At 46.9% G+C, this 14,160-nt stretch overlaps 1 protein-coding gene across 1 annotated transcript in view; it reads right to left on the bottom strand.

The window, feature by feature from the left end:
- The window catches only part of LOC138522036 (H-2 class II histocompatibility antigen, E-U alpha chain-like), a 267,014-nt gene that overhangs the window by 63,188 nt on the left and 189,666 nt on the right, over positions 1-14,160 (bottom strand). Inside the window, exon 3 of the mRNA XM_069635258.1 lies at positions 9,389-9,670. Within this exon, the coding sequence (XP_069491359.1) occupies positions 9,389-9,670 (282 nt within the window). The remainder of the gene's footprint in view (positions 1-9,388; positions 9,671-14,160) is intronic.

Raw genomic sequence — 14,160 nt, 5'->3', positions numbered from 1 at the left:
CTGGCATGGAGCAATTTATGAAAGCAAGTGTGATTAGCAGAGCTTGCTTTGAGAGACAGGTTGACCCTCATCTTATTGCTAAAAATCAAAACAGCTAAGGCTTTCACAGCTTGGCAGGTTCACGTCCAGTCACAGATGAGCAGGGGGACTGGTGTACCACCAGACTTGGAGATGTACCATGTAGGAGCCCAAACCCAGCATGTGATTTCCTGGTCCATTCTTTCCCTATACATGGCGAACGTGTGAGTGAAAAAGAAGAGCACAGCCACCTCCAACCTAGAGACGGCACTGTGAACGCACCACTGAGGCCACCGCTGTATAGGGCTAGAGACGGCACTGCTGGGGTGTCCCTAGACTCATGAAGGGGGAACGCACCACTGAGGCCACCGCTGTATAGGGCTAGAGACGGCACTGCTAGGGTGTCCCTAGACTCATGAAGGGGGAACGCACCACTGAGGCCACCGCTGTATAGGGCTAGAGACAGCACTGCTAGGGTGTCCCTAGACTCATGAAGGGGGAACGCACCACTGAGGCCACCGCTGTATAGGGCTAGAGACAGCACTGCTAGGGTGTCCCTAGACTCATGAAGGGGGAACGCACCACTGAGGCCACTGCTGTATAAGGCTAGAGACGGCACTGCTAGGGTGTCCCTAGACTCATGAAGGGGGAACGCACCACTGAGGCCACTGCTGTATAAGGCTAGAGACGGCACTGCTAGGGTGTCCCTAGACTCATGAAGGGGGAACGCACCACTGAGGCCACCGCTGTATAGGCACGTGATAAACTTCATGTAAAGCATAAGAGGCCCCTGATGTGGTCACAGTTCTCCCTCGACATGGTTCAAGACCTGCAGGTCGGCATCTGAGCCTGGGGACGTGAAATAGGTAGTTTATTGGCTATTAGGACGCTCGTGGATCTGTTTGAGAAAAGTGAATTCATTTCCATTGACAGATATCATGACTATGGAGTGACCTCAAGTATTCGTTGCCACACTTTAGGCTAAAGGTGAAATGGCTGAGAAGGTTGACTTGTTCCCCAAGAGTCCCCATGCGAGTGAAATTCTCCATTCTTTTGCGAGTCAGGTCCTCTTGCCAGGCTGTGTCGTCTATGCATTTAGGATTGTGATGGAATGGAGGCAAGGTAAGTGTATAGGGAGGCTGCCCTAGACATGGCCACTGAAGATGGCGTATGAGTGGATATTTGCACGCAGCCATAACTGATCTATGTGAATCAGCCATCGGAACAATGCCGGCTGTTCCTCATGCTGGTGTCATTCTACGTCCGATTCTTGCTGATTCGCAACCCATTCTACGCTTGGTTTACCGGCAGTAACGCCACACACTGATGATTGTGTCTGCCCGGTGTGGCACATGCCGGGGAATGCACCGGCCTACAAGAAGGCCAGTGTTGTTCTGCTGGTGTATTCTCCTGGTACAGTCCAACAATATATATGAAATATAAGCCCAGATTCTAGCCCTTTTAAGCTCCTGCACCAAATGCACTGTAGTCCTGTGAACATTAAACACATGGACTGACTATGGATGGAGAAGGTCCAAGATGTAAGCATAAGAATGTTGATTTTGTACTTATAACATGGCTGTGTCGTAATGTGATTGTTCCGGTGTAAAGTTACGGAGGTGTAGTATTTGGGTTCATAGGTGAGGCAGGAAGGACCCTGGAGCCATAAGTATATCAAAAGGAAAGCTTATTTATTGTTACAGGGTCAGGATATGAAAGGCCGGTATGGAGCTGATATGGTAACATCCTTTCATGTTCTTCTCCCATCCTGTGTGTCCCTGACTGCCACAGCTGGAACCTTGAGTCAACATCAGGTTCCAGCCCAGGCAACATTCCGTGGCTTGCATTGCTATGCCAATGCAAGCCCAATACTACAGGAGGCCATCATTGCAATAGTTGAAATAGATGTAGCCACTCTTCCTCTGCTCCAGAGGCTGGGCTTTTTGAAATACATTGGAGGCTCATTGGCCTTGCCTTACTACTAGCCTAAAGGCAAATGGCAATTAACTGGATGCGCACCTGTTCGCCAATAGGGGAGGCGAAAGGTAAAGAAACAGATCCACCTATTCCTGAAGTAGTCTGCACAAACTTTCAGCATGTCTACATATCCACCGTGTGCCCCCCAACAAGCGCCTTGACTGTGTTGCCTTCACTGTGTAATTACATGTAGTGTTCCTGCTTACCAAAACGTTGTCATTGTTAGTATGAATCTGGTATATTTGAAATTCAATACAAAATGCAAAAAAATATAGTTTTGCTTCTTGGACTTTTATTCCAGATATATATTGCTGGTTGTAGCGACAGCACAAGGGTGAAATGTGTACACGATTCAGCACCGATACAATGGAATGATTTATGAAAGTGTAAGGACTGCTGCAGTGACCACAGACGTCAAGGGCACAACGAAACCTAAATTTCGGGGTGGGAGCTAACCCTTCAAATGTTGGCCGAGGCGCAGAGTTCAGAGACAGTGGAGGAGGGGCAAACCTATTTGTGTGGGGGGCATCTAACTTCTTTGTGCATTCTAATGAGACTATTCTAGTGCAGCATCAATGTTACAAGCAGTTAACTCTCTCCTTCACGTCTGAAACCACCCACTTAAGGACTGCTGTAGGAATGAACGGTTTCCTGTCCCCTCTCTATTCTTCCAATCACCCCCTGGCATGCAAGCACTAACCCCACATCGTATGCATATGAATGCAGGTGCTAACAATGAAATGCTTTATGTTAGTAATTGCCACGCCTTTGTTAACACTTGTGTAGAAACACTTGTGTACAGACACGTTATAAATGCCATATCATATCATAACATGGAAGTCACGGTGCTTTCTAACATCTGTGTTCTGTTCTGTCTGGCCACTGCTCTGTAGGTCATCCAAGTCGAGTCAACAGAGCCCAACATTTCATGGGGGGGTGGGGGGGCAGAAGCCCAGTCACTTTAGTGGTGTTCCACCACTGACAGACGTTGTACTTAGACCACATTTATGACCAGCCATATTTGGTCACAAGCAATGCAAATATAATTAGCACATTAGAGCTTGCCTAGAGCTGGTATGAAGACAATCAAAGCCAACATCAGTCCACAAATGATGGTTGGACTGGTGCTTCCTCCAGTACAAATCCTAACAATGCAACATTTCAAATGCAAACCATATAGTCCTTTCACTAGTACTGACACCAATGCAAATCTAGACACTGCTCCTAACCACAGCAAAATAGGCAATTGCACCAGCATTACAAGTAATTCAGTCTGAAAATAAAAGGTTCCTGAGGGAAGTTAAACCAATTTAAGATTGCATGCTGAGGCTGCAAGTGCCTGCAAGCCAGTAGCAAGCAGTCAGGGAGCTGTAACGGTTTATTGAGAGACCACCCTCAACACAGGGAGTTTCTTCCCTCCCTACTCAAGGCGTCACGCAACAAACCGTTTAACAGATTCTTTCCTTCAGCCCTACTTCAGACGCATATCATGCCCCTTGGATCCCTCCCCCTGAGCTACCAATGAACCAAGAACCAGGCCCGTGTACAAGAAATATATTTGTATTTATTTAAATTAAAAGTAATAGAAATCACACTGAACTACACACGCCACCTTCTTTGCGGCTCACCATTAACTTCTTGTTACTCAAATCAATGACACACTTTTTTTTTAAACACAAATCACAATTCTTTACTTTCTACAAATTTCACTTCAAGAAATAATTAAACTGATCAATAACCAAAACAATTATAAATGTAGTGTGCAATTTTGATTTTCCTGCAGGCTTAAAAGTCTAGCAGTAGGATTTCAAGATTGGTACAAATATATATGGCAATTATGATTTCACCCACACTTTTGGTTTAAAATAAACACAGGGTGATTTAGTGGTTTGTTTATCAGAACCCCCTACTTTGGTCTGTGTTGGGGAAGTCAGACAGAAAAAGTTGAATGATTAGGGAATTTTGGATTCCAGACCCCCCTCCTCTGAAATGCCTGTGTTAGGGGAAGGTTGGACAAAAAGATTAGACTGATTTAAGAACAAAGACACCCCTCTTCCTTAAAGAAGTCGGGGTCAACAGGATAAAAAAATGATTACCCAAATAAATTACAGGCTATAGTTTTTCAGCGCACACTGGGAAGTGAACTTTGTTAATTCTGAATTCTAACAAAAATCATCCCATAGTGTTCCAGCAAATGGGAAATTAATTATGTTAATCTTTTTAGTTAAGTAGGTTAAGTATCTACACAGTTTTGCCCCCCCCCCCACACCCACTATAAAGGGAAACTATTTAAGGCAAGCAGACACCCCACCTTTTGGTTTCCCAGTGCTCAGTTCTAGTTACACAGAAAGCCTCAGTTTAAAGTTCAGGAAAACCAGCTGCATGTCAGGACCCTCTGGAAAGATAGGTCAGGGGTCTGGTCACTCCACTCTCAATGATGGCCCCCCGCTCTCCACCATAACACCCAGTCAGCGTTTAGGCCTTCTTAGAAATAAACAACTCCACCCAGATGCCCTCTTAGCAGTCTCCTCTGGTGTTTCCTTGAAGCTGTCGGATTGTAAATTGCAGCAGCGCTCTTCAATGGTAAATTTCAGCAGCTCTGCCCCTTCCTCCTAGTGCAGTCCCCCTTATATAGCAGCGATGACACCACCAATTTGACAATCTTGGGGGGGGGGTTGCCTTGCAAGAGTTCATGCAAATAGGATTGGACAGTTACCCTTCTCTCTCCTGCCCACTCCAGCCCCTCTCTATGGATTGGTTTAAGAGTCTGGAGCAGACAAATGGCAGCCTAATTTACAAGCCCCATTTGTTCTCATGTCAAGTTTTTGGCAAAAACTAGTTATGTGGCAAAACTTCAAAATGTTACTAATAACTGCCATAATAAACATATTTTCTGATTCAGCTAATCATGGGGAATAAATAAGACAACAGCCAGGTCCACACCATTTTGCACGGCCGTGTAGCACTTTTCTGCCCTTTTTACAAAAAGCATAATGGTTATGAATATGTAATTGATTTCCCATATTCATCCTCCACTCATTCACCAACTCTGACATTTGAAACATTTTCTGATCAGCCAGAAACGTAGTTTAACTGCCCATTACAGTTCCCTCACTCGTAGGTGCATGAATTTTATATCTCCAAAATCGCCTGGAAATTACCTAAATATGGTACATAAATGAAGAAAATCTGCCTTCTGGTTGCTGGGAAAAAGGACTATGTTATAATAGTCCTTTTAAATTAATTGTAAATCTGTATGTCCCGCAAATGGGGAACTGCTTCCTCCAGCCACCTGTCTCCCTGGGATAGCCTGTGACCAGAGGTTTTTTTATGAGTCTCTTTGGAGTTGGTAGTTTGCTCTTTGAAGTTGTAGCCCCCAGTCTTTAAACCTTTTAGTCATGCTCCATCCAAGGAGAACTGTCCTGCTATCACTGCCTTGAGAGCAAGCAAGTTTGCGAAACACTGGATTTTCAACAACAACAAACCTTCCAGAGCACACTTTATTGCAGTAGTAATTAGATTAGGGATGTAACATTCAGACCTGCAGCAGGGGGGTTTTCTTGTGAAGTTTGCCCACCCACAAGCCAAAAGGGTTTGCTTTGGGCCGACAGACATTTTTCCATGGAAAACAAAGTGGCTTTTCAAATGTCACTGGTATTTTATATGTGAAACATAATATACATTACATTTTGTCAACATGCACCATATTTTTTCCCCATCTTCTGTTAGCAGTGGTACATTTTCACATTTAAACTGGAAAGCCGTTTTTGTGTCAGTGTTGAAAATCCTGCTTTTCACGTGAAAAGGGACCTTCAGTTTTCACTTGCAGCCACAGATGCAAAGCCATTTTTGTGTCAGTGTTGGAAATCCTGCTTCCATGTGAAAGGGACTTCTGTTTGGGGCCTTTGAATGCACCCCACAGAGCAGAGGCGACCCCACAGTGCCTCACACAGGGGATACCTTTCCTGTTCATTGTGGCTCTAGTAAACCAGTGCCAGTATTGATGTTTCTTCTTTGCCCTTCTGTTAGCAAACAATGGAACCTGTAAGAAACTCGGGCAATGATGGGTTACCTGAACATAACTGAAACTGGCCATGGTGTGGTAACGAGGCATAATCCAAACTATTCAATTATGAACAAAGTTGGTATAATATTGTATTTATTTATTTATTGGGTATTTATAAAGCACCTATACAGCAAATGGTGTTTCAAGGTGCCACAAGACAAAAAAGGGGGGCAGGGTAAGAAAACAGCAATAACGGTCCTACTAGGCCTTGTGTCATTCGGATCGTGCAAGTGCAGTAACAAGAAGTGGAGGGGGGAAGGGTCTGAGGGGGGAATGCCAGTCGGGCAGAAGGGATAATGCTAGGGTGGGAGGAAAGTGCAGGGCAGAGTGGAAGCAAAAAGGGCACTGGGGAGGGGGAGGGGAAGAAGAGGGCCCCTGGGGCTAGGCAAGTGCTAAGGGGAGGCCAGGTGGGCAAGTGCCAGGGGATGCAGGGAGTGAGGACCACAAGCTAAGTGCGAGGACCAGGCTCAGTAGGGATGCACACCTCACCAGGCTAGTCAGGGGAAGGGGGCCCAGAGGGGCAAGTGGCAGGTTAGGAGCAGGGGTCAGGGAGACCAGGGTGCAGGGGTAGACTGGGCGAGGAGGGCCTGGTGCCCTGTAGGACTCAGAAGGGACCAGGCAGTCAGTCAAAGCAGCAGAGGGAGCATTAACAGGGGAGGAGGAGAGGGAAGGAGAGAAAAGGAGGGTCTTCAGAAGCTTCCGGAGCTTAAAGAGAACTGGCTCAACCCTGAGAGGGGCAGAGAGGCCATTCCAGAGAGAGATACCTGGCGGAGAAAGATCTACCCACCACTCTCTGCTTGGAAAAGCATATGATCTGCAGAGAATTGGAGCTAGAAGACCGAAGGGCTCTAACAGGGAGGTATTTACGGAGAGAGAGTTGGATGTAGTGGGGTCCCAGGCCACAGAAAGCCTTGTGGATGATGCAGATGGTCTTGAACTTGATCCTCACAGCCACCGGGAGCCAGTGGAGAGATAGTAGGGCTGGAGGGATGCAGTCCCTGCGCTCGAGGCCAAGGATAAGTCTTGCAGCCCTATTCTGGATTAGTTGACGGGGTGAAGGGAGGATGGAGGCAGGTTGAGGAAGAGGCTGTTGCAGTAGTCCAGCCTGGAGAGGGCCATTGCTTTGGAGACATTGGGCCTCATTACGAGTTTGGAGGTAGCCATGCACTTAATAAGGGCATGGCTGCCTCCAAACTCGGGTCCGGGTCCGGGTTCCCTGAATGGGGAAATACTGGGCTATTCCGACTTTGGAGGGCCCAGTATTTCCCCATTCAGGGAACCCGGACCCGGACCATCCCCATTCCCATTTGAGCCCCCATAGGGCTCAATGGGATTGGGGAGCATGCTAACAACGGGCCCATTAATGACAGGCCCGTTGTTAGCATGCTGGCCCCCTCGCGGGACCCGCTAAGGACGTCTGGTAAAACCAGACGTCCAGAGCGGGTCCCGCAAGGGGACCTCGTAATAGGGCGGTATGGGGTTAACGGCTCCGGCGCCTTTACCTGCGCCGTTAACCCCTTACCGCCCACCTCGTAATGAGGCCCATTGAGTTTCTGCGGGAAGGTGAGGAAAGGAAGAATGCCTCTGAGGAGGTGCAGCTGAAAGTGGGCCTTCTTGGCAAGGTCTGTGGTCTGAGGAGAAAAGGAAACAGAGGCGTTGAAGATGATGCCAAGGTTTTTAGCCTCACAAGAGGGAGAGTGGAGGGGACCCATGGAGGGCGGCCAGAGAATAGGAGGGAAGGAGGGAGCGGGTGTCCCAATGAGAAGGATCTCAGTGTTACTGGCATTAAGGCAGCGTTTGTTGTAGTAAGGCGGTATGGTGTAGTAAGCTGGTATAGTGCAAAGTGGCTATAATGTGACAACTGGACATAATGTAGGCTACAAATTATCTATGTGGGCATCATGCAATTTGCTATCTATGCATGATGAGAACTGGCAGTGATATGCTGAGTTGGTGTTCTGGAACTGGCAAGGTCGTGCTTAAACAGGCCCAATGTAAAATGGCAATGACATGCCCGACTTCCATTTTAAGGGGGAACCAAGTGTGAATTTGATATGACTTTTCCACTTCTGTCCTGGCACAGCAGGCTGAAAAGTGGCGGTTTTGAAGGCTGCCTAGAGCAATTGCAAGAGGTTATGATGACTTCATATCTTTTCCACCCAGCACTCTCCAGCGTGGCCTATGTTACCCTAATTGCGATGGATATGCACAGATGTGGGTCCTGAGCTTGTTACACCTGATTGATGACACGCAGTGAGGCTGAAACATGTGCAGTTACTTGTGGTTTCCTCCAGAATGGATGTGACTTGGGAATCTGGTGTGGTCTTTGCCTTCTGGATGGGACAAACCTTATTTGCATATGTTTTTCCCCTTCTGAAATGGCACAACAGGCAGAAAAACAATGGTTTATAAAGGGCCATGTTGAATTTCCAGTGGATATGAATACGGTTGAGCCATTCAAAGATCTTTCAGCCATTACTCCATTTGTTGTATGGTAATATGCCAGTTGGACATGAATACACGGTCAATGATGTGCTTGCTGGATTCAACATATACATACATTAAAAAGTAGAGCGATTAATGTACTTGAGTGGTTTCTTATATTGACATGGCCACGTGCATGGATCCAAGTCAGACCATGTATACTCTGGTTAAGGCTAGTCCCCACATCATGTTATGCTCTGCTTGCTATGTCACACTGCTTTTTGCTACCTCCTCTTTTCGTCCTGCCGAGTGACAGCCCCGAGCAGATCCATTCTACCAACCATGAGCTTAGAGCCCTTTAGGAAGCGTGCCTTTGGGGGCTGCCTCCTGCCATTGCAAGTTACCTGCAATGAATGGCTCCCCTGGTATCGCAGGGATGGGCTGGAGTGTATGCCACCACAGAACTCATGCTCTCAACACTGGACACCATCATTGTTCTGTTGCTTTTGTAACTCTGTTGAATAACTCCACATTCGTCAGAGGGGATAGTTCAGTTTAGTAGATGGTTATTTTGCTGAGTTAGCAGCATTGCAGCGAAGAATGAATAGATTGTGATGTGATTTGTCGTGTTCTGTTTTAGCCACTTCTAGGGTGTCAGGTGCTCAGGTCTTTATGCCGTTCTATTGTGTGATTTCTTTTTTTTTTATAGACTGCCCTTAATGCACTCCTGTGTATAAGCTTAGCGGAGGGTACAGTACAGTTGTACACTGGATCCCCGGCTGTGATGGGATTGTTACTCTAAGGCTAATCACACTCTACAGCTATAGGGTGCAGGTTGCAGATGATTCCCTTTTCTATTCCCCTATTCACGAGAGTGGGACTTTCTGCTGTTCAGAAACCTACCCCAAAACTTATTGACGGTGGCCTCCTGCCCCCAGTGGTCCACGGAGCAGGCATACTCATCCTCCTGTGTAGGGATGAAGGTCAGGTACAGGTACTTCCTGAAGGAGAAATCGTCGTTCGGGTAGAAGTCCGTCTCTGCCACCCCCTCGGTCACTCGCTGCCCGTTCTTCAGCCACGTGACGTTGATCACAGGTGGGAAAAACCTGTTCATAAAACAGATCAAAACGTTCGGCTCCCCGATTTCCACTGTGTCCTCCGAAAACACCAGCACCTCTGGAGCAACTAAAGAGAACAAGAGAGAGGAGAGGGCGTCAGGAGCAGAATACATGAGACTGTGCAGAAAGGGAGGCAAGAGGGAGGTAGGGCCAGGAAGGGTGCCAACAGGAAGAGGAGAGGAGGGAGTGGTGAGGAGAGGAAGGTGGAGGGCTGCAGGTGGAAGGAGAGGGATTAACAGTAGCAGAGTGAGATGGGGCAGCTCGAGACGAGTACAGTGTGTGAGGAATGCGAGCTTTGGCTGGAGCAGCAGGGAGATAGTGGTGTCTTTGGGTCTGTGCCAGTGAGCCCTCCACGCGCACTGAGGTGGAGTGGTGTGACCCTGCGTAGTAATGGACATTATACTGTACAGGTGCACATTGCTTTCTCTCGTCCACCCGAATACCGGTTTTTAAAAGTTATTTGTGCATAATGTGTTTGAATTCTGTGGAGTGCGCTGCTGCGACCCCACTGCTTGTATAAACCCTCATGACTCAGCCACTGTGGCGAGTCTGGAAATCAGTAATGGGGGGAGTGGGACAAACCGCGGAGTACAAATACCGCAAGTGTATGCTGGGGTACAAACACATAAAGACCAAGAGACAAACTGGTTTAAGTAAACCTATTTCTTACCATTTACATATTTATAATGGAAGTTCAGAGTAGGTTTAAAAAATAAATGGTTTTCATCAAGTTAGTAAACACCCTGAACGGTTGCAAGAGGATTTGCTCATAAAAGTGTTTTACTGCGTGTTTTTCATTCAACACATTTTATCATCTTTTGTTGCTGTAGTTTAAAATCAATTAATGAGAATATGTGTAACAAAAGAAATGAACAGTCTGCAATCACCCTCGACTAGCCCCCCCTCCATCATCAGGTACCTCGAAGGTCACTCCGAAGTGCAACTCAGCCGCACGCACATATTTTTTAATTTTTTTTTTTTACTTGTGTATATCTAAATAAATAGATTTTACAAGTTTCTTGCTTGGTGACGGTCGTGGTCCTAAAGCACGTTTTGATTTTTATTTGAGGTGAGGTCCTCAGAGGCCCATCATCCTTCACTTGACTGTTTGCTGCATTCTGCTAGAGCGGCTTGAAGTATCTTGGCTGTTGCGATGGTCCAAGATGTTCTAGCTCCGCCACTTAGGCGCGGCCACCACTGCTCTTCTTCAGGGTCCGTGAAAGGTTCTAGCACCGGTCGTAAGTATGCTGATCGTATGTTAGCCAGCGACTGGCAGCTGGTTAGCAGGTGTCGCACATTTTCGGTTTGGTCTGGTATATTGCACAGTCTGCAGATATTAGATTCTGATTTGCCTCTAATTTGGAGTATCTCGTTGGTGTGTAATAAGTTCAAACGTGCTCTTAAAAAAAGTTGGCGGAGCAGTCTGCTCGGAAATCTCCTTAGAAATTGGGCGATTTCGTTCCGTTTCAATGTATAAACTGGGAGATGGGCGAGGAGTTTGTTCTCGGTTGCTTTTTCCAAAGTTGTAATCCAGTCTGAGTCAGCCAGTTTCCTTTTGATTTTGCTCGGGTTGGAGATTAATTCTGCTTCTGTACATGCTATTTGGTCAAGTTGTGTCTTTATCTTTACTGCCCAGTTCGCAAGCATTTTGCAGTTTCCTGAAGCAATTTCTGCGTTGATCAGTTGGTAGAGCCGGAGGCGTTGTCTGATGATTGTTTTTCTGTACAAGGCGATTTTGTTGAATTCTACTGTTGCTTTGAGCGAGACCATTCCTAATTCCCTCCTTATGGCGGCCATTGCTGTGGATTTTGGTAGATTTAATACTGTCTTCCAGAAGTGACCCTCTATCTTTTGCCAAAAGCTGTCCGGGATAGTCGGCATTGCTTCGCTCCCATATGTGAGTGCAGGGACGACTTTCGCCTTGTAGAATTTGATCGTTGGTATCAGCGAGAATCTTCTGAATTTTTTTTCCAAAATTTTGGCTTGTGTTGACAATGCTCTCACTTTCGCCCAGAGATGGTTTTGCATACTGGTTTCCAACTGTGAGCTGTCCGCGATCACCCCCAGAAATCTGAATTTCGATACTGACTCAATCTGGACCTTTTCCATCGCCCATTTGAAGGTGTTTGATTTTTTTGTTGATTTTCCCAAAATTAGGATTTTCGTTTTGTTCTTGTTTACCTCCAGATTTAATCGGTTGATATAGTCAGACACGTTGTCTAATTGTCTCTGAATGCCTATCTGCGTTTGGTCCATTAACACAATGTCATTGGCATATGCTAGGCGTGGCATTGGCACGTTCCCTATTTTTGGTGGGAAAGGCTCTTACTGCGGAGCAGGTGTCTTTGAAATCTCCCATGAAGGCCACAAAAAGTGCGGGGGCCAGAGGGCAGCCTTGTTTGACTCCTCTGCACATTGGAATTTCCCCAGACAAAAGGCCTTTACTGTTCAATTTCACTCGCATGGAAGTGCCCGTGTGTAGTGCCTTGATGGGAGCCAAAATGGTTTGCGGCCAGTTCCAGGAGTTCAGTTTTGCCCATAAGAGTTCCCTGTCGACGCGGTCAAAGGCTTGGGTTAAGTCTATGAAGGCCACAAAAAGTCTGGTTGAGGCCTCTAAGGTTTTGCTCTTCGCTATGCTTAGGAGCATGATGTTGATTGTGGTGGATGAGTTATTTTTGAAGCCCGCTTGGAAGGTGTCGTTACAGGCTGCCTCCGTTGCCCAGGTCTGAAACCGCTTTAAAAGGAGCATGCTGAAAATGTTGCCGATTGTGTCGAGGAGAGCGATTGGTCGGTAGTTGCAAGGGTCAGATTTATCTCCTTTTTTGTAAATTGGGACCACGTTGGCGGATGTCCAAGATCTCAGAATTGATCGTGTTGCTGCGCACTTGCTGAAAACCAGGCTGATGAATGGGGTCCATAGATTTTGAAAGTTTTTGAGGTCAATGTTAGTGACTCCATCGGGGCCAGGTGCTCGCGAAACTTTAAGTTTGCTGATTGTTGATCCAATGGGCCTCATTCCGAGTATGGCAGTAAGGGATAGCGGCCACCGGTAACGAGACCGGTGGCGGTAATCCCTTACCGCCATACTCCGAGTTCCCTTTGCGCCCTCGCCCTTAACGCCTGCTTTGAGCAGGTGTTAAAGTAGAGGGCGCAAAGGGGCCTCCAAGCCAATAACGGTGACCGTAATGAACAGTCACCGTTATTTGCATCTTCCCCATTCCCATTGAGCACTATGGGGGCTCATTTGGGAATGGGGAAGAGCCTTGGTGAATGGGGAATTACCGCCCCGCCGACCTTGGAATGGGGCGGTAATTCCGCCATCCACCAAGGCGCTGCCAGTCTGGGTACGGCGTCAACCAAGGCGTTAATAGCGCCATTGGTTAGCGCCGTACTCGGAATGAGGCCCAATGTCTTCTTGGTCAGACACGTCAACCCAGGAGCCGTCACATTGACTTTGTTCTAACCCTGCAGGAGTCGTTGGCTGCCGAAAAAGGGCTTCAAAGTGGAGTTTCCATTTTTCTTCACTGACACAATTAGATGGCTCGTTGGCCTTCTGTTCCGCTCTAGGTTTTAAGAGCGACCAGAATTCTCTCGCGTTTTTGCCTGCTCCTTTTTTTAGTATCTCTTCAGAGTCTTTTTGATAAAGAGTTGCTCGGTGATGTTTAAGCCAGGCTTTGTACTTCTTTGCTTCCACTGCTGCTTGAGCCAATAGGCCGGGTGAGCTCGATTTTTTGGCTTTACGCTTTAGTTGTCTAAGGCTTGGGCGTTTGGCGACGACTAGTTTGTCGGAGGCCTGATTTCCCAGAGCCAATCCCGCTGCGTGAAGGTACTTTATAGGGGCTCAGCAGTGGTTGAAAGTCGATGTCTGCTGCGTCGTGTTTGAAGGCAAGGAGTTTGGTTTTGTAGTTCCTCGTCAGTTCTTCTACTCTTGCCGCTGACAATTTTAAGCGATTGCCCTGTAAGTTGGACTCTATTTCTGTGTTCATTTTAGGTTTGATTTCTGCTGTCGAGCTCCATGATGCTCTTAGGAGGTTGTGGTTGCTTGGTTCAGTGCGGATGACTTTGAATTTCGTTATTAACTCTAACATTGCATCGGAGGCAAAGATGTAGTCTATGGTGCCTTTTAGGGAGCCTCTCTCCCAGGTGGGGAATCTTCCTGGAAGTGGAAGTGACAGGTCCAAGTTATGGAATCCTCGTGATGACATCAGGTCGTTCCAGAGCTCACCTCGTGTTTCTGCTGCAGTTTTTGGTCTGAGTACCTGTCTTTGGGAGGAGTTTTTCTGTTTCACATTTAGGTCTCCACAGATGATGACGTGGGGAATATGCTTTTCGGCATAGATATTATCAATTTCTATTTCCAGCATGTTCAGGAACTTTTTGTCAGAGATGGCTTGCGGATTCCAATATGTGTTTATAATTGCAATTTCGGTAGTTGTTTTTTTTCCTGAGTGCTGGTTGTAGTTTGTCCAAGTCGTTCTGATGGTTAAGTGATGGCTTGAGAGTGTGAGTGTCTCCGTTATGTTGATTTCACTGTCCACTCTGGTTGCCAAAAGGAGT

Source organism: Ambystoma mexicanum, chromosome 13, assembly GCF_040938575.1.
Source record: "Ambystoma mexicanum isolate Mex_15411 chromosome 13, UKY_AmexF1_1, whole genome shotgun sequence".
Lineage (NCBI taxonomy): Eukaryota > Metazoa > Chordata > Amphibia > Caudata > Ambystomatidae > Ambystoma > Ambystoma mexicanum.
The sequence above is the reverse complement of the archived record's forward strand: the minus strand, read 5'-3'. Positions and strand labels throughout refer to the sequence as shown.